General features: G+C 39.6%; 1 protein-coding gene across 3 annotated transcripts in view; it reads right to left on the reverse strand.

Annotated features, from left to right (window-relative positions):
- Nucleotides 1–10,345: 10,345 nt before the first annotated feature.
- The window catches only part of MTR (5-methyltetrahydrofolate-homocysteine methyltransferase), a 149,633-nt gene continuing 136,352 nt past the window's right edge, over nt 10,346–23,626 (reverse strand). For all 3 annotated transcript variants that reach the window (XM_069064488.1, XM_069064489.1, XM_069064487.1), the window contains exons 32-34: nt 23,056–23,248; nt 21,501–21,613; nt 10,346–20,050 (exon numbers count right to left, since the gene is read on the reverse strand). In XM_069064488.1, the coding sequence (XP_068920589.1) occupies nt 19,964–20,050; nt 21,501–21,613; nt 23,056–23,248 (393 nt within the window). In that variant the 3' untranslated portion in view covers nt 10,346–19,963. The remainder of the gene's footprint in view (nt 20,051–21,500; nt 21,614–23,055; nt 23,249–23,626) is intronic.

A 23,626-nucleotide genomic window follows, 5' to 3' on the forward strand; every position in this document is an offset into this window, starting at 1 on the left:
GTTCAAATTCGGCCTCAGACACTTAACACAAAAACTAGCCTGTGACCTTGGGTAAGTCACTTAACCCCAATTGCCCTCCCCCCCAAAGGCAAAAATATAGATAGATAGATAGATAGATGATAGATAGATAGATAGATAGATAGATAGATAGATAGATAGATAGATAGATAAATTGTGGTCTAGTGTTGTCTATTTAATGGACACAAATCTGTGCTGTGAGTTGGTTGCAAAGCAACACAGGAATAGAGATAAGATCCATAGATTCACTGTTATAGGGTGAGAAGATTCCCTCTACCAATACAAACCAGCATCATTTCCTACAGCTTTATGTAAGACTGGAGTCTTAGTGAGTTGCCTAGGATACTAAGGTGTTAAATGGTTAGTCCAAAGTCACTAAGCCAGTATGGGTCAGAAGGGGGACCTGAATTCAGGTCTTCTCAGTTTTGAGGCTAACTGTCCATCTATTAATCCACACTGCAAAGCAGCAAATGGAAGAAACTATCAAGTGCTTTGGGATCTTCAGTTGAAAGGAGTATTAAAAATTCACTGTGAGGTGGAGACACCAAAGTTATAGGCTCTAAAAGCACACCCATCAACCCTCCTCCAGGCACCCACATAATTTTTTTTTTTGTAAAATTGCAAAGACATGATTTATCCCTTCAGCTTTGTTAGGGAAACATTTGGGTACGGTTCTTCCTACTCCTTCTCTCTTTGTTGAGCAGTAGGCAGATGTGACTCCTGTCAATCTTTCTTCCAAAGAACCTAAAACAAAGCACAAAAAAAGGATAACTTTTTTCCTACTGATTTTCCAAGACACATAGCTTTTTGTCTCCCCCACACTCTAAATACTTAATACACTTAATATATATATAAATATAAATATCAAAACTGAACACTGTACTCTGACTTTGTGCTGGATAGAACACAATAATTACTCTGCCTTTTTAGATCACTTGATCCTAACTAATCTGGCACAAACTCCCTCAAATTAGCATCTTCCTTCCCCCTCCACACCAAATAGTTCTAAATGACTCAGCCCCATGGAACATCAGTCCTTGAACTGGCAGGTTTTATGCTAAAGTCCTTCTCACGACCCATGACATCATTTGATAATACCCTTTCCTTCCCACTTACTGTGACAAGCCATGTTCTTCTTTAGCAAGAATGCTAGGGGTTTCCTGACTTTGGATCTCCAAGGAATAGTCTCTGTGGTAAGAACAGTTACAATAAAGTGAAACCTGGTGTGTTTGGGGAAGACAACATTCTGGCTAATCAATATTCTGGTAAACAAAAAATGACCATCTTCTATGTTTGAATAAGAAGACTGTGAATAAAAAGTCAAAAACAAGAATGAGAACTGGGGTAGACAATATCCACTAATGACCTCAGGCTGTTTTTATATGAATTGTTTTCTATTCACATTTCAAAGCTATAAGTAGAGTAGGGCAGAGAGGTAGGATCTGATAAGGTAGGAGGAATAGGTGCTTTCTCCCTGATGGAAATCAGAGACTACAATCCTTGTGTCTTTTTTCCTCAGTCCTCTTTCAGCATGGACTCCCATTGAGGTAAGAGGAAAAGGTGAGCCCAGGGGAGGAAGGCAGGTCTTAGGAGGAGATGGGAAAGCAGCTCATAGGCTATGGAGATCTAGGTAGGAGAGAACATGAACTACTGTCTCTACCCACGTTCAAACTATCCTCTCTGTCACTGTGACCTGCCTTATTGTTGCAGGTAAAAAAAAAATCCCTGGTATTACCTGTGCCATCCTGTTCTTATACACTTGATTTTTCAAACCCAAAGGCAAGACTTTATATTTATCCCTATTTAATTTCAGCCTATTACACATGATCCATTGTTCTAGTTTCCTGAGATCTCTTTTGGATCCTGATTCTGTTACACAACATTTTAGCCATCCCTCTCAGTCCAGTTCCATCCATAAATGTGATTAGCATGTTATTTAGGTCTTTGTCTAAGTCACTGATATGAATAACTTCTCCTCAGCTAGATTGCACCAGAAGGGAACAGATGCCAATGTTAAGATCATTAACTCCCTCTCTTCTCTACTGTCTCCTGAGTCTCAATTTAACTCTCAGCTGACTGTGATCAGAAACTCACTTTAGTTTTTATTTCTTACTCTACTCTTCAGGTTTATCAAGGGCTCTCTTTCCCCAAATGGAGAAGTATTTGAGTGAAACCATGGTAAGGAAACATCTCCCTATTGCCCTCCATCATGTTTCTCTGATCTATGTAAACCAAAACAGCTGATCTGTTTAGAAAATACACCCCTTTCCCTTCTTGTTTGGCTCTATGTAGCTGCTACCGGTAGTTGCAAGGACTTAGATGGCCAGGATGCCTTCCAAGGCAAGCCCCTAGCCCAAGGGGGTATTGTTGCTACAAAATAACATAATTTACTGGTTTTGGATAATTCCCATATTTTCTTTTTTTAAGCTATAGATTCTCTGATTCTACTAGGATTTAGAGATGGTCCTGGTGCCTTTTGAAGTAAAACAGGTCCCCAAACTCAACGGTATCCAAGCAGCAACTTGGTTCATTCAGCCTGTCCTACAGCAGCTGCAGCACTCTTTCACCTGGGAAGTTAGCTGAACAACCTCAATATCTCCCACTCTGTTTTGTTCACTTCTTTTTTTCACCAATTTATTTTTTATTTTAACATTCATTTTTAGATTTTTCAGTTCCAAAATTTTCCTCTTACTCATTCATTGAGAAGGCAAGCTATACAATGCCCATTACACATGTGAAGCCACAAAAAATATATTTCCATATTAGCCATAGTGAAGGAAGGAAGAAAAGAAGGAAGGAAGGAAGGAAGGAAGGAAGGAAGGAAGGAAGGAAGGAACTTGGATTATTGCAATAGCCTCTTGTAATAGTGGTCTCCTTGCCACAAGCCTCTCCTCACTTTAGTCCATCCTCCACACAGCTGTCAAAATGATCTTCCTACAGCAGAAATCTGATCACACTGCTTCTCCTATTCAATAAAGTCCAGTGCCTCCCTCCCTATTACCTGCAGGATCAAATATAAAATCCTCTGGCTTTGTTCGGTTTTCAAATCCTTTCATAACCTGGTCCCTTCCTCCCTTTCCAGTCTTCTTACACATTACTTCCCCCAACACACTCTGTGATCTAATTAAACTGTCCTCCTCACTGTTCCTCAAACCAGACTCTCCCTCTTTCGACTTCCTTTTCACTGGCTCTTGCAAATACTCAGAATGCTCTCCTTCCTCATCTCCACCTCCCAGCTTCCCTGGCTTTCTTCAAGACATCTAAAGTTCCATCTTCTGCAATACTAATACCTTCCTCTGAGATTATCTCCAATTTATCCTATCTTGTTTCTAGATATGTTTATATGTTTTCTACCCCAATAGACTTTGAATTCTTAGAGCTTAAGGTCCCTTTTTGCTTTCTTGTATCTCCAAATTTAGTTCAGTGCCTGCCAGGTGCTTAATAAATCCTCACTGATATACCTTGACTAGTGGCCCCTGTTCCCATCACAGCGTCTGGCACAAAGTAGGTGTTTTAATAAATACTTTTGGGCCCATTATCAGAGCTGTAATTTGTTCCACTGAATAGACCTTTGTCCCAGGGCAGTGAGAAATGGAGAGAATGTTGGGAGTGGGAAAGCATCCTCTTAATCCACAAGACTCTCCCAATCACCACCCATTCGGGTCCCATCCATAGGTAAGCATTTGGAAACACTTTAATGTCACCAAAAAAAAAAATTCCTATTTTGTGTCTCATTTTTTTTTTTTTGTTTTGTATTTTTAAAGTTTAGCTGTTAATTGAAAAAATGTTTGGTCAGGCTTTAGTTTGTGTGATGAATAAAAACAATGTCCTTTATAGTTGCGTATTCAATAGATATCCACCTTAAAAAAGTAAAAAAATTAAATTCTCTAGATACACATCCAAAAGACATAGGTCTATAGTTCATCACCAGGATCCCACGCCCAAACACTCCAAATCATGCCTCCATGTGGGCTGTGACAGAGACTTTCCAGGGAGCAAGCCACTCCCTCTACTATGACAGCACTGTCCTCTTCCATCTCGTTCTCTTACACCCTGCAACAAACTTTGCCCCAGGCACCAGTGTAGATCTGTTCCTTATTCAACACAGCTTAACTCCCAGGTGCCCCTTTGTTTATATGTATATCGCAATCTAAATAAAAAAGTCAGCCCTCTAATTTTAAATTATCAAAACTGTTTAAAATATATGTACACATTATCATCCTTTCCCTAAATGCCTTGCAATATTAACTAATAACAATATAAAGCTATCATGATTGGCAAGACATTTAGAAACTAAGGTTTTGTTGTTAAAAAAATAGTTATCACTTATTTTTAAAAATTCATTATCTGCCCATTTAAAAAACTTTAAAGTGGAATTTTATAGCCTGCCTAAAAAATCTTCCAAATGTATAATTTTAGTAAATATTGAAACAATTTGTTAAAAATACAGAAATGCAACACCTTCTGATTTGCTTGTAAGAAAAATTGATTGACATCAAGGAAGAAGAAAATTTATGAGTTTAATTTCAACAAAAAACTTTGCGTAATTTATGGATAAGACTGGAAAATTAGCCCCGTGATTTACTAATTAAATTCAGCCACCAATGTACTTCTTCCATTTGGATCAATGTATCTTCATGAGATGTTTTTTCAGCTGTGACAATCACTAAAAACCAAGTATCAGAATAAACTGAACTTAGAACCAAGCCCTAGAATCCCCGTAACACAAAGTGCTAAATCAAATTTTTCAAAAATATTGTGACATATTTAACCACATTGTTCTCACTAAAAAATAGTACTACTGATATTTTAATGGAAGCAAAAAAGTGTTTGTACTGTTAATAAAAAATATTTCAAATTATTTCATCTTTATCCTTTTGAATTTCTATTTTTAAGCATTGCAATATAAACTTTATACATTATAGTAGTATGTACATACTTTTATAGTACATTTACATTTAGGCATACCTCATTTTATTGTATTTTGCTTTACTGAGCTTTGCAATATTGTGTTCTTTACACACTGAAGGTTTGTGGCAAGCCTGTGTTGAACATATGCCTCACATCCTCCCTCTGTGTCACATTTTGGTAATTCCTGCAATATTTCAAACTTGTTCATTATTCTATCTTTATGGTGATCTGTGATTAGTGATCTTTGATGTTACTACTATAATTGTTTTGGAGCACCATCAACCACACTGAAATAGGACAGCAAAATTAATAGATATTGCATGTGTTCTAACTTCTCCATTGACCAACAGCTGCCTCTTTCTCTTCCTCTCCTCTGATTACCTGAGACACAACAATACTGAAATTAATAACCCTACAATGGCCTCTAGGTGTTCAAGGGAAAGGAAGAGTCAATCAACGTGGCCAAACTTCATTGTTGTCTTATTTTAAGAAATGGCCACAATGACCCCAACCTTCACAAATCACCACCCTGATCAGTCAGCAGCCATAAGCATCAAGGCAAGACCCTCTGCCAGCAAAAACATGACTCCCTGAAAGATCAGATGATGGTTAGAATTTTTTAGCAATATTTTTCAATTAAGGTATGAATATCTTTTTTTTTAGATATAATACTACCGCACGTTTAATATACCACAGTATAGTGTAAACATAACTTCTATATGCATTGGGAAACCAAAAAATTTGTGTGACTCACTTTATCATGATACTTGCTTTATTAAAGCAATCTAGAACCAAACCCCACAATATCTCTAAGTTATGCCTTACTATACTTCACATATTATAGCAGCAACATACAATAATAATAGCTAACATTTATATAACATTTACTATGTGCCAGGAACTATACTAAGTGCTCTACCATTATTATCTCATTTGATCCTTACAACATTTGGAGATAGGTGCTATTATTATCCCCACTTTATAGATGAAGAAACTGAGGCAAACACAAGTTAACTGCCCAAAATCAAACAGCTAATAAGCACCTGAGGCAGAATTTTAATTCAGGTCTTCCTAAATCCAACCCAGTGCTTTACCCAAAAATACATAAATGTGCATATGTTGGGAGTACATGCTCAAAATCTTTTTAGAAAGGAGTGCAAAATTTAAAAAAATGGAGACCACTACTCTAATCTCTCATATTATCAATGAGCAACATGAAGCCAAGACAGTTTAAATGACTTGGGTCAAGATCATACAGGTAGCAGGGAGGGTATTTGAACCAAGATCCAGTGTTCCTAATTATCTCTATTCTATTCATTAATTCAGCAAACATTTATGACAAACTTATTATGTATGTGAAGCATTGTGAGTGTTAGAATGGAGTTTACCCCCATGGAGCAAGAGTCAAGAAAGGAAATTGGTCAGTCAGTTAGTGAATAAAAATTTGTTAATCATTACTATGTACTAAACATTGTGCTGAGGATACAGAGAAAGGCAAAAACAATCTCTGCCTTCAAAGAGCTTATATTACAATGGGAGAGACAATTCAGGGGCTATCTCATGGAACACCATCCAGTGACATGTGTAGCTCAACAATGAAGGATTTGCCAATTTGGGATAGAGCTGCAAGTCTTGAAGGGTTCTTTAGCTCCCCTCATGCCCCAGTAATGGTCTGGGGATTGATGGGTAGGGAGGAGGCTGCATCAAAGCTGACTCAGTATGACATACAAAGTTCAAGAGACATTGTTTCTGGGTGATTAATCATTTAATTAACCATGCTAGCAGATAATAAAAGGGGTCAATGGTACTCTTGGATGCCAAAGACCCCTCATGTAATCCACTCAACTGCTTATATGCCCTTGGAAGAATGAGTATTTCTGAGAGTAACTGATACTGATTGGTTAACAATTAATGAGAAGAATGAATATTATGAGAGGTGGGTCCCTATGCTAATGAGGGGCTGTGGGATGTGACTGATCACTCACTTCCAGACCACCCCCAGTCTTAGTTCATCTAGATAAGGCTGAATCCCCCTAGCCAAACCTGCCAGAATGGAACACAATGGGCCAGAATTCACCTTAAATGAAATTCTTTGTAAGGTTCTCTAGTTGGGTGGGGTAGAGAAAGGACTAAAACAGAAAGAATCTCCCACTCAGTAGACTTTAAAAGGAGTGACTCCATCCTCTCTTCTGTATTCTTTAGAACTTGTATCTCATGTAACTCGAGGACTTCCCATGTGGGGTGGCAGTGGGGAGCCCTTCCCCACCACAGCAGCATAGAAGCCTCAAGGACCTAGGAGAGCAGGTACATCCCTGGGTGAGCTTGAGGCTTCACCTAGAATGGCTCTTCTGCTTTGTGATCTCTTCATGAACATAGGTAACCAAAAAATAATCCAAGGATTGGAGGTAGACTTGTGAGTTTGATTGAAGTCCCTCTGTCAGAACTCACTCTCAGCAGGAAGAATGGTCTTCAGCTATACCTTTCTCAGGGAAGGTGATCACAGGCAAAAGGAGGAGCCCTAAGCTTTGGCCTAGACCTTTTAGTGGTTGATGAGACAGTGCAAAGGCAAAAGAGAAATGCTGATTCAGCAGTCCCACCAAAGACCACGTTTTGATGTTCTAAGCATCAACCTCCAAGAACTTGTTAGGCTGAAGTAAATCTATAATGGAGACAATCCTTGAAAAAAAAGGCAATTATTGAAAAGAGGAAAATAGCAATTTCCAAAGTATATGCACATAGGCAGTCTGCTAGAGACTACAAGAAATGACCGTGAGTTTTCTATTTACACAGACAACAGAATAGCATCCAACAATTCCCAGAAAAATCACCCAGGTGTTTGCTTAATGACTTTGGGAGTTGAGGTTGATGTATGTATTAGTTCAGGACCTCAGTTCTGTTAGGGCCATCTGAGGTTTGGAAGAATAATCTCTTTTTCTCTCTCTTGAACTTAATTACTCATTAATTGGAATTCAATTCCATACACATTTATTACAAGCCTTCTATGTGCCAGGTACTGTACTAAGGTGGACTGGCAAGGAGCTATGTCCTGGGGTTCCACACAGTACATTCAAACTGTTCAGACTCTCTAATAAAAGTAGTTATAAATTGTTGCTGCTAGTTCAAGCCTTTGTCACTGAACACACATCTTTGGTGTTGTGTTTCTTGGTGTAGTATAAATAAGTAGCTACGTTATAACTGATTTACATTTTTCACTGAATACCTTTCTACTCCCTTTTTGAAGAAGCAAGTCAAAGCCCAGCTCAAAGTGATTCTCCCTAGGGTAGAGACATAAAGAGTCTGACCTCCCTCTCTTCATAAGCCAAGATCCCCCAGGACTGAGCCTGGATCCATAAGCATGAATCCAACCCCTGTTAGTGGGAGAAGGCAGCTCTCCAAGCCTCCCTGGGGTTTGGGGTTATTAAGGAAGTAATGATTTTTTTTTTCCATTGGGTTGCTTTTGAAAATGTTTATATTTTTGTTTGTGGAATAAGTTAATAATTTCCCGTAATATAATGGACTAGATTAGGGAACTTGATTGTTCTCTTCCTTCCTCTATCATCCCCACTACCCCTGACATTGCCTATCTCCTAGAAGTTTGGGAGAGCAGATATTTTGAAAAAAATTTTCACAAAGACCTTTTTATGTTGCAAGGACATCTCTGGGTGCATGACTTTCAAAGTGGAGGACTGGATCAATAACGACTTTTGGGAAGGTTTCTCCGTTTTTGTGCTTAGCAAAAAAAAAAAAACCCTTCCCATTCCAGGAGCAGAGAAGCTAAGAGGTGTGAGCAGCAGAGCGAAGGAGGCCCCATGCAGATGAACTGATGAAGAGCAGTATGGAATGCCAGAGGTGTGTAACAAGGTTTCTGACAGCAGTGATGATCGAGAGTATCAGTACCCAGCTGTATAGCCTGATCCACTCAAAGCAATCCTTCCCTGCATCCCAGGGTTTGTGAAATTTGCATTAAGCACCTAAACTTTATATTTCTTTCATTCCGAAGCAGGATCAAGAAAGAGTAGGGTTTTTCTCAGGTTGTATGATAGGAACTGAGAAAGTTACATGTCTGTATGTAGTTTTACTATAATTGTATCTAAACCAACTAAACTATTTGCTAAGAGAATGCAAATGAGAGGGGTGTAAGTGATTTGGTTTATGGACACACAAATACCTCTACATCTGTGTCAATGAAAACCCATACTAGCTTATGTGGAGAAAAAGCTAATGGGTAATTGGCAATCACCTTCCCAGAGGATCTAGATTCAGAACAGGCAACTCAACTGATGGTATTAGGCATTCTACATATTTTGTCAAAAAAAAAAAGCTACACTTTTTCCCTTTTTTCTTAACTTTTAAAAAAAATTTTGTTTCTTTATTAATTTGCTTGTTTACTTTTAGTTTACAAGATTCAGTTCCACAATTCTTTGAGTTTCAAATTTTCTTCCCCTTCCCTTTCCCCTCCCCCCCCCACCCCCCGCCATAGAGGCATACATTCAAGTATAGGATCTGCAAATACTTTCACATTAGATGTTAGTCAGGTTATAAAGAAGGATTGTATCAGATGGAATGAACAATGGGAAAAAGGAAACAAAAACAAGAAAAAAAGAGCAGGTAGTTTGCTTCAATCTGAATTCAGACTCAGTTCTTTCTCTGAATGTAGACATCTCTCTCCATCATGAGTCTTTTGGCATTGACTTATAACCCTGCATTGCTGAGAAGAGTCCAGTCTCTCAAGGTTGGTCATCATACACACGTTGTGTCTGTAATTGTGTACAAATTTCTCCTGGTTCTGCTCTTCTCATTCAGCTGAACTTTTTCATAGGAGTGGAGTAGGCCAATAGATTCCCTCTCTTCAAAAAGAAAAGGGGTCAGGTAAGGGTAGGTGAGCTTGAATCAGTTTGGTTTCTAAAGGTTGCTTTTTTCACTGTCAGTTGCTTTGTTTATAAGACATTATTGAAATGTGGAATGGTGCAGAAGAAAAGCTACGAGCCTTGGAGTCACAGAGTCCCAAATTCAAATCCCATCTTTCCGAAACCAGTTCTGTTACAATGGGCAAGGACTTAGCCATTGTGATCTGCTCTTGGTGGAAGGAATTTCTACACCAAGAGTTGTCCACCAGACAAAAATCTCGGATCTTTTCTATATTCCCATATCTCAACTATAAATTTCACCTTTTGCCCTTACACTCCACTCCACCTTTCGTCTTTCTGTTTAAATTACTAGTGGATTCTTAACTGAATCAATCTGATTAAGAAAAACTTCACCATTAGGGACTTTTGAGATTTATGTGCTATTCCAGGCTTTGTCACTGCCAAGGCTATCCTCCTAATGCCTCAGTTTCCAAACCAGGAAAATGAATGTGATGACGCACTGCTCAGAGATGTGTGAAAAGAAATATGATGACAGAACTCGTATAAAGTTGTTTGGAAGAAAGGATTTATATAAGATAAATTGGTTACAGCTACTTGCTGCATTCTTTGATACGGGAATTTGTTTTTTTTCCAAATTAGTGATCAAGTATTTTTTTCCCCCACCATGTAGTTTTCAACAAATTAGAATTTGGATAATATAAACAAGTTGTTTCTCACTGTATTCCATCAGACTTGACAGACTGGTTCATCCCCCCAAAACATCTAACACTCTATTACATTGACAGGTTAAATACATCTAACAGGTACTTAGGACATTTCATCACAGCAGCTGATTTTTTTTTCTCTCATTGAAAATTTTCACACAATAAACACTACTTATTTTTTCCTACCAAAACAAAATCAGATTAAGAAAGCACTGAAATGAATCCAGGTAGATGTGGTTAAAAAAAAAAGAGAGAGAGAGAGAGAGAAATCGTCCTCTACATTTTGGTTCTCTCTTTTTTCTCAATGAAAAGACTTATTACTTCTGTTCTTTTTTCAGTTCAGAGTGACTTGAGGTTCTCTGCATTTTTAAAAAACTTATTATCAACATCTTTGAAGTATATAAAAAGTCAGAGATCTCTTAACCACTCTGCTTACATTTCACAGGTCGATTAATTTTTGTATCTCCAGGTGGCTACAAGACTCTATGGTATAGGGTAAAGGAATACATTAGGGACTGTCCATTTTTTCCCTTCTTCTCCCTCTTCTCCCTTTCCAAGTAATATCAAGGAGTTCTTGGCTGACAGATGTAGTAGGAAGAAGACCCAAACAATCTGAATAATATGACTAAGGGATTCATGAAGCTTGAGAGACAATGGGGGTGGGTATGGGAATTGGAATGTTTTGCTTTGGGAAATGCTGGTGCAGGCAAGAAATACAACGCTTGGATGAATGAGGGGAAAAAGATGAGACAGTGGACTCACCATGCTCCAAAATGGTGGCCATGATAGTGATGGGCACAAGAATGAGACATGGTGTGTCTCTAACAACTCGTGGGTGAACCATTATTAGTTAAGAGACCCATCATGTATTTCTGAACATGTTATATTCATTTTTACTTCAATAACTGTGCTAGATAGTCTGTCTCCCCGTCCCACCTTGTCTGAAGTCCTTTCCTCTGCCTCTATCCAAATCTAACATGTCCTTCAAGCCCCAGTTCAAGTTTTACTCTAGCTAGTCCACTGGTCTTCATCTCTGATTTTCAATATCACTTATAGAGCCATGGAATCTTAGAGTTGAAAGACTTCTTGAAGATTATGAAGCCAAATCCCCTCATTTACAAGTAAGTGGTTAAGTCAATATACAACAGTCCCACATATATTTAATGCTAAAGCCAGGATTAGAAAACCAAGGGCTCCTGATTCCCCTGTCCAATATATTATGCTTTGTGGTGGTTGTAGCTGTTGAGTCATTCCAATTATGTCCAATTCCTAATTTGGGGGGTTTCCTTGGCAAAGATACTGGAGTGGTTTGCCATTTCCACCTCCAGATCATTTTAAAGATGAGGAAACATGGGCAAAGAGTTAAATGACTTGTCCATGGTCACACAGTGTCTCAGGCCAGATTTGAACTCAGGAAGATGAGTCTTCCTAAGTCCAGGCCCCATACTCTACATACTCTATCTATTACGACACCTAGCTGTACTAGGGATGACTCACTCACAGGGTACTCTAAAACAAGCTCAAGGGAGGAAACTCATTATGATCATATCATGTGTCATTCATGAATCAAATATTAAGGAGCACTTATTAAGTAAAATGCATTACTTCTTCATGGAGATATAGAATGACCAACTGGATACATCATGGAGAGGATTTTTAGTCAGGCATTAATTAGGATACATGGTCTCTTAGATTCCTTCCAATTGTAAGATCTTTTTCATGATATTTTGATAATACTTGGCTATTTACCATTGCTTAAAAGGCATTTAATTATAATTTATGGAGCCATTGGATGGCATTTTATTTCTACACAGCTTCTGAATGTCCACTAAAATGTGATCATAGGGTTCTTAAGTCACACTTGACAGTTACAGACCTTTTTATGATGTCAATGGCCTTCCCTTTAAAGGTGTTCAAAATTGTGACCTAAAACCTGTTAGTTTTGGAGGATAAATACAGGATGAATGTGTGGATGATAGCTGATCATTTGAAAACAGCCTTATTTTTCTCATAGGCAAGAAAATGAGCAAGGTACTTATTTTTCATTGTTCTTGCTGGAATACAGGGCACAATTTCCCCTCAAATATGGCTTGTATAATCAATCAATCAACAATTATTAAGTGCTTACTATGTGCCAAGCACCGTACTTAAGAGTCAGGGGTACAAAGACAAAGGGAAAAAAAAATCTCTGCCCTCAAGATGCTTACATTCTAATGGAGAAGACAATGTACACATAAAGGGTATAAGAGTAATGACATATAGCTAAGACCAAAGGAAATCTTGAAGAAGGCACTTGTAGTTGGGAGTAGGGGGACAAGAGGATAAGATGAGACTATGAAAGGCCTCCTGCAGAGAGTGGAGCTTGAGCCAAGCCTGAAAGGGAGCCAGAGATCATAAGAGGCAGAGATGAGGAAGGAGAACATTCCAGCCATGGTGGACACCCATGGCAAAGACGTGAAAATGAGGCATATGTGAGGAACACATGCCATATATGCCATATATGAGCAGCATATGTGAGGAACAAGTTTGTATAAAACAGGGATGGGGAGGGGTGGCCAGGTGGCTCAGAGAATAAGAGCACCGGCTCCAGTGTCGGGATGACCTGGGGATCAAATCCGGGCTCAGACACTTAGCACCACACCCAGAAATAACTGGCCATGTAAACTTGAGCAAGTTACTTAACCCCGATTGCTTAATAAAAAAAAACAGGGGTGGGGAACTGTGCGGGCTTGACGTGGCCCTCTAGGTCCTCAAGTAGGGCCCTCTGACTGAATCTAAACTTCACAGAACAAATCCCTTTTATTGAAGTTTGGATTCAGTCAAAGGGTCACACTTGAGAACCGAAAGAGTCACATGTGGCCTCAAGTCCATACCCCTGGTATAAAACCTAAGTGCAGCCAGGAATATAGTTAGTGGATGCAATGTCTGTTGAACTGAATCATTCATGTTATACTTCTGTGTCTACCTATGTTCATGTATAAATACTCTGGAGTATATTTAAGCATCTAGGGGGCACAGACTTGGAGTCAGGAAGAACCAAGTTCAAATTCTACCTCCTAATGCTACATGCCTTAGTTTCCTCATCTGCAAAATGGGAATAAAAGCACCTAACTCACTGGGTTGTTGTGAGGATCAAATGAGTTAACATAAAGACCTTTGCAATGAGCTAATGCAATGAGTTAATGTAAAGACCTTAAGGTGCTGTTTAAATGTTAGCTATTATTATCATTACCTGTATCCAAAGGAGAGAAATAAGCATTTATTAAGTGCCTACTATGTACAGGGCACTAAGCTTTTTATAATATTATCTTACAAATATCATTACCATGTATGTATACAGGTATCAATGAAATGTAACATAATTCGATTCAATTAAACAAACATTTGAGTGAAACCTATAGTGGGGTGGGTCATTATGATGGGTCAGTCCAACCAAAGTCAGTACCCCGTTAACACAGGCTGAGTGTTGGAATGAAATGAGGCACTATAGGTCATTCAGCAGTTTAAAAAAAAAGGGGGGATTTTAATTAGTCACAGCACAGAAAAGCCATTCAATAATGATATCACAGCATTTAATTTAGGTAAACTGAGCCCCCTGCCTCCCTATGGAAAGTGTCTATTTAGAAAGGTAGGATATGGTGGGACATGTGCCAAGTCTCAAAAGCTGGACTCCATGGGGAGTTTGGACCCTTTTATGCCCTTGGATAACAAGTAAACCACCCTTAATACAGCCAGAGAAAGCAACAATAAGAGGGGCAGCTTAAGCCTTAGCCCCTGGGCCAATCAAGTCCCAGAGACAGCTTCCTAACCTTTAAGGGAAACCAGCTAACCTGTGTGGCAATGGTAGAAGGAATCCTGGTAGACAGTGGTGGTCCTATCACAGTACCCTACATTCAACCCAACAAGGCAAATACTCTTTTACCCAAAAGGGAAAAAAAGAAATCAAATGAGAGAAATTAATCACTTCCAACTGTTGTTGTTCAGTCATTCAATTATGTCCAATTCTTTGTGATGCCATGGACCACATCACGGTGGGCCCTTCTATCCTCCACTATCTCTTGAAGTTTGTCCAAGTTCACGTTCATTGTTTCTATGACACTATCCATCTCATCCTCTGCTGTTCCCTTTTGTCTTCAATCTTTCCCAACATTAGAGTTTTTCCCAATGATTCCTCTCTTCTCATTATGTGACCAAAGTACTCAAGCTTTAGCGTTAGTATCTGACCTTGCAATGACTAGCCTGAATTAATTTCTTTTAAGTATTGACTGATTTGACCTCCTTGCTCTCCAAGGGACTCTCAAAAATCTTTTCCAGCACCACAACTGGAAAGCATCAATTCTGCAATGCTCAGTTTTCCTTATAGTCCAGCTCTCACAGCCACATATTGCTACTGGAAAGACCATAGCTTTGACTATCTTTGAAAGCAAGGTGATGTCTCTGCTTTTTAGCATGCTGTCCAGATTTGGCATAGCTTTCCATCCAAGGAGCAAGTGTCCTTTACTTTCATGGCAGTTATCTTTGAGCCCAAGAATATCAGATCTGACACTGCTTCCATTTCTTCTCCCTCTGTTTGTCAGGAAGTGACAGGACCACTTGCCAAGATCTTCATTTTTCTGATGTTAAGCTTCAAGCCAGCTTTTACACTCTCCTCTTTCACCCTCACCGAGAGGTTTCTTAATTCCTTTTTACTTCCAATACATTCTGAAACAATTCTCAACACATTCTGAAAATAAGAGATAACAGGCCACTCAAACCCTCTAGGTGGCTGGACAATTCCCCAGTGTTGGTATAAATGCAGATCAAGGCCAGGTAAAAACTTTTTAATAACTGCCATCTAGTCACAATCGCTCTGCTTTGCCACTATTACTGGCTTCTCTTGAGGTGTCAGAAACAGCACCCACACATGTGGGATATTCAAGTGTCGCATATTCAAGGAATAGTAACTTAGCCGTGATTTTTGATGACTTTCCAACAGTGCTGCTAATGTATTCGCCTTTGTGAAACTGCAATTTCGCTGTTACATAAAAAAGGAGTATTCTGCTTATGGAGTGCATGAATCCTTGGGAAAAAAAGTGGGGGAAGGAGAAATTTGTTTAGTGGCACTAATTCATCTCCTTCCTGCTGGGCAAGTATAAATGACTCCATTCCTTTTCCATCTTCCCCATTCTTTGTCCCTTCTGACAAATCAGCACATTTGTGAAGGGTTTTATACACAGGTCTCTGTACAAGCTAGACAAAGCTGTTTATATACAATTAATAATAGCTAGCATTTTTATAGCACTTTAAAGTTTCCAAAGCATTTTACATGTATTATCTAATCTGACCCTCACAACAAACCTGGGAAGTAAGCGTTACGATCTCCATTTTATAGATAAGAAAACTGAGGTAAAGTTTAAATGACCTGTCCAAGGTCACACTGCAAACTCTGTGGTGGGCATCAAAGTTAGGCCTTACTCACTCCAAGTTATGCACTTAATCTACCATGCCACATTGACTAGTTAAAGGAATTAAGTAAATTTAACTTGAACAAAGTAGGCAGGGTGGTTATTCCAGCTGTCTTAATTCATCTAAAGGCCTGTAATATAGAAGGATTAGAGTTGGTCTGCCTAGTCCCAAAGGCAGTGTAAATGGGTAGAATTAAGAGGAATGAGTGAAAACTGTAAGGTAGTAGATTTTGGTTCTATATGAGGAAAAAAATTTCTAACAACTACAGCTAAGAAATCAAGAAGCGTTGAGTAAGTACTCATAATACAATGCTAAGCTCTGATGATACAAATAGGGAGAAAAGAAAAACAGTTCCTGCCTTCAGAAAGATTACAAACAATGGAACTGAAAAGCCTGGATAGGGAGAAAAGGGGTCCACATGAGGGCATGGGAATAAAGGGTAGCTAAAGGATTGCAATGAGCCCTTCCTCAAAATAGAGGTTCTGGGAAGAACCAACAGGAGAAAGGAACTATACGGGTGAAATGGTATGGACTGTCCTTGGAAGCAATGAATTTCCTTTCACTGGAGGTCTTCAGGTGGAGACAGAATGCCCATTATTTGGTATTATAAAGAGGGACTCCTTTTCATCTGTTAGCTTGACTAGATGACCTCTGAGGTCTTGTCCAACTTTAAGACTCTATGACTTCAGTGAGTACTCCTATGATAGCGAGAAGCCTCAAACATCTCCTGCAGTGACACTCAAACCTTGGATCTGGAGTAGCACGTGGTTCACGTATAACCTGGCTACAGTTTTGTATGAAAACCTCCCGTTCTCATACAAAAATATCATACTACCCTCTAAAGGCCATAGCAATAATCCTATTGCCCTCCTGGATAATAACAGTGATTGAAAATATAGCTCTAGTTAGGTCATCCTGGATTTCACTGATCTGCTTCTAACGAACTATGCCAGGACTCGTATCTTGTCCAGTGCCCCATAATTCTTGTACCATTTGGAGGCAAACTAGGCTCAATTTGCAGAAATAATCTTAATACTTTCAGAACTTGATTTTTTTTCGCCTATAGACAACATGGGTCAACTAGCTTCCCACACACTGCTCTCTATACCTAGCCATAATATGAATACGATAGCTAGCAGCTGAATGGGGATGCTCTGGAATGCAAATTTCTTTGGCAGTTGGGAGGGGGAAAGACACCTTCAGCTTTACTTAAAATGAGTAAGTGCTAGGGGGGAGAGGGAAGCCTGCCAGATACCCTTCCCCCACCCCCCCAACCCCGGGAAGGATCCAGATAGGTAGGAATCATAATGTGGAACATCTGCCTGCAGAATGCATGCATATCTCCAAAGTTCTTCTTTCCTGGCACCTTCTGCTTGACATACGAGAATAAAACAAGGTGGGTGTTTTCAAATTTTATTTTACATTGCAAGCTCTCATATGCACACACAATTTTTTTCCCTAGAAAAATTGATGCCTGACATAGGGTTCTCTCAACAGAAGATTCAAAGATACTGCCCTACAAGAGGGCAGAAAAGATGGTGAATGACATTTAATGGAAAAAAGTAGACTGCTGATAATTCTATTCAGATATAATGTGTTAAAAAAATTTTTTTAGGAGTTATGCCTTCTCTCATGTCCGAATTTTTTAAAAAGAGAAATGCTATGCAATTCATTAAGTTTGTAGTACTTGAATATGGGTAAAAACATCATCATTATTATTATTTACCATTTTAGTATTAGGCAACCCACTTTTCTTAAAGAGTATTGAAGGGTTGCTTTTTTTTAATTTACATATGCACAATTATTTTTCTCTCATTTCACACACACACACACACACACACACACACACACACACACACACACCCTCTATCTACGTATGTACAGGACAAAAGATGACCTAAATGCTTTGAGGGAAAGACCCTTAAAATATGATCTTTGGGTTCAGATAATAAATGACAAAAAACAGGGAAAGCTAATTTTCCCCTAGTCACTCTTCTATGACCTAAAAGTTGAAGGACCAGGGAACCATACCTCATCAGAAGAGAAAATTTGGGGTGGCTAGGTGGCGCAGTGAATAGAGCAAAGGGCCTGGAGTCAGGAAGACCTGAGTTCAAATCCAGCCTCAGCCACTTAACACAAAAACTAGCCGTGTGACCTTGGGCAAGTCACTTAACCCCAAAATGCCTTCCAAAAAGCAAAAAAAAAAAAAAAAAAAGAGAGAGAGAGAGAGAAAATTTGTAAAGCACTTAGAACAGTGCCTGGAACATAGTAGTCATTTTCACAAAGACTTGTTCCCTTTCCTTCTTCCCCACCTCTTCTTTGAAAATGCTTTTTTTTTTTTTTGGTCCAGGTCTTCATCCAGCAATTTCATTGCTGCAAGTAATGCCCAGTGAAGAAACTCCCCTTAAAGCAGATTAGCTACTGTTCTGCCATTTACAGTCTTAAGGGAATTGTCAGGAACTGGGGTAGTGAAAGGTACCCAAGGTAACCCAGCCCATCTGTTTCAGAGGCATGATTTGAAACCCAGGATTCTCTAAAGCTAGGTTAGCTCTCTATCTACTACAAACATGTTACCTAGATTAAGAGCTCTCAAATAGGATCTCCTAAGTGTCAATTGCTGTTCTAGGTGCTAGGAAGGATAGACTGCAGAATAACACATAGTCCCTATCCTTAAGAAGCTTATAGTTTTAATTGTGAAAGGAAGAACGACATGCATATTAAATGATTAAGAATCCACCAAAAACTGAACCATATGTATATGATAGAGACTGTGATTATCAGAGCTCTAATAAGTGAAATTCAATGTATATCAGAGTGGTTGAACAAGGTTCATTGAGAGTGTAAGGCTGGAGCTGGGCCTTGAAAGCTGCTTCAGATTTAAACAGGAGGGAGGTAAAGTGTAGATACTATTTATCATTCTTTTCCTAACACAGAAATCCTGACACCTTTTGGGGGAGTTTGGGAAATGGAGGGAGTATGATAAGCAGGATAAAATTAAAATATTTCCACTCATGTTGCCTCTGAGATGACTTTACTTTCCCTAAGCCTGAGCAACTACGGGTCTGCCTTCACTCAAGTAGGATTTTTGCTCACTCTGACTTAAGTACACTCAGTTACCTTTAGAAATGAGACCTTATGGAGGGACAACAGCCCACACTTCCTTCCAAGCAAGATTTAACTGCCAAGTTCAATCTAATTCACCAAATATTTAACATCAGGGACATAATGATAAAAAATAAAAGCAAATAAGCTCTGTCCCTAGTGCCTTGCTTCCCATAATGCCAGGTGGCCTTAAGTTCACGTCTCTCTATTAATAATAACCGACATTTGCAAAGTATGTTGCCTGTACTTCTTCACTGGAGTATTACAACCATCCCGGAAGGTAGGTCCTGTAGGTATCCTTATCCCCATTTTGCAGGAAATTGAGGCTCAGAGAGGTAAAGGGATCTTCCTGTAGTCACACAATATGTTTTGGAGGTGGGATTCTGACCCAGGTCTTCATGACTCCAGACTCAAATAAAGTGTGACTTGGAGTATAAAAAAAAGTTTAGATAAATCATCTATAAAAAAGTATTCTGGGTATGAGGTAAACATAAACTAAGAAGCCAGCCATGTACTATAGCTACCTACTGAAAAGTACCTCTATTTCCATCCTACTGACTAACTCTATGCTTAGCACAATGCCCAACACATTAGAGGTGCTTAATAAATGCAATCAGTTAACTTCCTGCATTCACTGTCGGTAGCCTCTGACATGTATGACCACAGCTGGCTATCTCTATACTACATTCCAGTTTGCCTATCTTAAAAAAAGGGGGGGCGGGGCTCACTTTCAGTGCCAAACAAATGTACATCATGGTGATGACAGACATCTCTTGCATCATCAAATGGTTTCTCTCCAGTCTTCCCAAACCTTAAGTAGGTCAATGCATTAGTTGCTAACCAGCTGTATTTTTAAAGGCACTCTGGGTTCTGTTTTCTGAAGTATCTTTAGGTAAAAGGAAGATGATAGGAGAGTCAGTCTGTATCATATCCCAAAATGGGTCCCAGCCATCTCTCAACCTCATCCACAGACATGTTCTTCCTCAAAGCATAATCTTCAATCTGCAAAGGAAAATCACAAACAGCCTGTTACTGTAGGAAGACTTTGTAAACCCAAGTCTCTGACACTTTCAGAAGAACAAATAAGTAGACTGGGAAAATCTAATTGCTAAACATCATCTGGCAGAACTCTCTCATGGTGTCCACGAGGCAACTGGGCAGAAAGCCTAAGGAACTTGCCCAAGGTCACACAGCTAATTAGTGGCAAAACCAGCTAATTGTGGCAAAGAACCCAATGCTCTTTTCATTCATATTTTTAATGGATCATAGGATCCAGTGTAGAGCTGGGAGGGTCTCCAGAGGTCATCTGATTTTCTCTACTCTCCTCACTTCTCACTGAGGCTATGACATTCTGAAGGTCAGTCAGGCACTACAAATGAGAGATGGAGTTTGAACCCAACTACTCAGACTCCAAAGTCAGAATCCTTCTTAGTGCAAGTTAAGTAGGTATCAACAGCTAGGTGGGGCAGTGGATTGCTGGGTCTCAAGTCAGGAAGACTCATCTTCCCAAGTTCGAATCCAGTCTCAGACATTATTACTAGCTGTGTGACCCTGAGCAAATAACCCTGTGTGTCTCAGTTTCCTCATCTATAAAATGACTAGATAAGGAAATGGTAAAACACTCTTACTATCTTTGCCAAGAGAAAACCCCAAAAGGGGTCATAGAGTCAGACATGACTGAAAATGACTAAGGAAGATGTCAACAGACTTCTTTCCTGGTCTAAACCTATGATTTACTTGCATAGAAATAGAGAGCTCCCATTAGGAAACTGATTTTGTTGGCTTAGTACTAATGGGGATGGGCAAAACTGCTCTATAATTTATATGCTTAGTTGGTAGCCTGGGGTGGTGGGGGGGGGGTGGGGCGGGGCACTGAAAGGTCAAGTGATTTGCCTAAGATCACACAGCCAATAAGTGTCAGAGGGAGGTTTGGCATTCAGTTCATCAGAATTATAGGCTGCCTCTTTCACCACTAGACTACACTGTCTGTCTTCTGTTAACAGTGATTAAAAGGCATTTATTTTATGGACCAAACTAGATGGATTGATCGATCTATCTATCTATCTCTTTCCTTCCTTCTTTCTTCCTTTTTGCTGTTTTGGAGAGGGGAAGGCAGGGCAATTGGGGTTAAGTGACTTGCCCAAGGTCACACAGCTAGTAAGTGTTAAGTGTCTGAGGTCGGATTTGAACTCAGGTCCTCTTGACTCCAGAGCCAGTGCTCTATTCACTGCGCCATCTAGCTGCCCCAAAATTTGATCATTCGTTATGCATAAAAGACTATATTAATAATTGCTGGAAGGAAAGAAAAGATGCTTAGGGGGATCAAATTCATACAGTATCTACTGTCCTATTCCAAGTTAGTCTAATTTACATTTATATTGAGATAAGTCTAACAATTTCATTTCATATTAGGCTTAAGAAGAAGACATCTACAATGATGAATATTAATTACCTGGTCTTTGGAAATTTTACCAACAGAAAAATATTTGGACTTCAGATTGGCAAAGTAGAGACCAGAGACAGCTGAAGCAGGTGCCATAGCTAATGATTCTGTAAGTTCAATCCCTGGAAAGAAGAAAAAAGAATAGACAATGAAATCTCACCTCAGCCTGTGATATGGCATGACAGTGTCTAGCAGCTGCACTTGCTTCCTGAATAAGTGCACAGCCATGACAACCAGCTAGGGCTACAACTCTATACTCCAAAATAGCCACAAGAGGACCAGCAGCTGCTGTCACAAGAATGGCCACAGGGAACCAGAATGGCCCAGAACAGCAAATCAATGCAGCACAGGTGACCTTCTTATTTGGGAGACAGGAGGAGAAGGGAGAATACAAAGACCTTCTACCTCACCATCAATCTGGTTCCCTTCTGGGGACCCTGTCCAAGATCTGGACACAAATATAGTTTCAATTAACTCATCTTGATCCAAAGTAACTTTAAGTTGTCCACACTAAGCCTGGACTTCCACTTATATAGGCAACTCCTGAATAGATTAGTGAGTTCTAAGGCACCTCCACCCCCAATCCCCCACGCTTTCTTTTTTGCCTAGACAGGTTATTTCTTTGGCATTGGGAATTCCTGGGAAAACAAAAAACACCTTCTGCCAGAGGGGATTGTGCAACTGCTCTACAATTTATTGTCTTAACAGAGTAGGCTAGGGCATTAAGAAGTGGATCATCCAAGGGTCACACAGCCATTTATGTGTTAAGAGGCAGGATCTGAACCCAGGTCTCCCTGACTCTGAGGGTGGCTCTTCATGCATTATGCTTCCCTGGCTTAAGGGTCTAAGAATCCACAAGAAAACAGCTCCCTTCAGGGACTCTAACAGCTTCAGAGATCTCCTAAGAACATGCCAAATTAGGATAGGCTGTCTACATTCACATTATCAGGCCTAAGGGTAACTTGGTGGTGGGAAGTGGGTTTAAAAAGCCCTAATGGAAGCTTAACACCTCTTCAAGCATTAAACTGACATTCCACTAAGGTACAGATTTTCTGCATGTCTTGTATAACTAACTACAAAATAGATCCAGGTGAAAAACAATAAAAAATACTAAAATTAAGCAATGATAGTACATGCGCATGGACACATGTGTGCACATGTGCACACACACTCACACGCAAATTAAACTTACATATGTGGTTTAAATTCCACTAGATATATAAATGTGGTGGGGTTTTTTTTTGGCTTTCCTCAGGTACTTTTAACATATCCAGTGCTTTTTGTCTCAAGGAAACATCCATTTTTTTAAATTAAATTTTATGTTTATTTTTAGTTTACATCATTCATTTCCACAAAATTTTGAGTTATAAATTTTCTCCCCGTCTTTCCCCTACCCACCACCCCCCAAAAAACAGCAATCCCACTGTATACCCCCCTTCCCCAATCTGCTCTCTCCTATATCCTCCTCCCCATCCCCCCTCCGACTTTCCAGTAGGCCAAGATAGATCTCTATACCCCAGCGCCTGTATATCTTATTTAACATACCCATTTTTTAGCCCAATACCTGTGGTTTCTGCAATGTGACCGAGTCTCCACATTGTGAGCTTCTCAGTATGGTCAGGTTGGCTGGGATAACCAGGAGCAGGACGGATACCCCCATAGCGGATTTTCCGCAGGTCAGCAATATCTAGCTGTTCGTTGTCGCTGTAAGCCCACAATTCTTTGCGAACTCTTTCATGAAGTTCTTCTGCAAAAGCCTTGAATAGAAAAGTGGTCATCCTTACTCAGAGGAAGTAGTACAGGCAGTGTGATGTAATGGATAAGAGGCAGGGCTTTGAGTCAGGAGGCCTTAGCTCAAATCCCATCTCAGATACTTACTACCTGAGTGGCCTTGGGTGAGTCACTATACTTTCCCTGGCCTCAATTCCTCCAACCATAAAATAAGGAGTAAGATTAGGTGGCCTCTAAGGATCATTCCAGCTAGTATTAATCACCCACCCCATCAACCTCCTCCTAAACACTAAGGCAGAACAGAAGGAAAGTGTCTCAGTCCAGGAGACTGGACAGAGGAGGCTGTTTGGATTTGTCCCTAATTTGTTCCTTTACCTCCTGGTTTTACTTGTCCAATGCAGGTA

Source organism: Petaurus breviceps, unplaced genomic scaffold (genome assembly GCF_028583685.1).
Source record: "Petaurus breviceps papuanus isolate PSGF00001 unplaced genomic scaffold, PetGlider_PUasm1.0 90633, whole genome shotgun sequence".
In the NCBI taxonomy this organism is placed as follows: domain Eukaryota; kingdom Metazoa; phylum Chordata; class Mammalia; order Diprotodontia; family Petauridae; genus Petaurus; species Petaurus breviceps.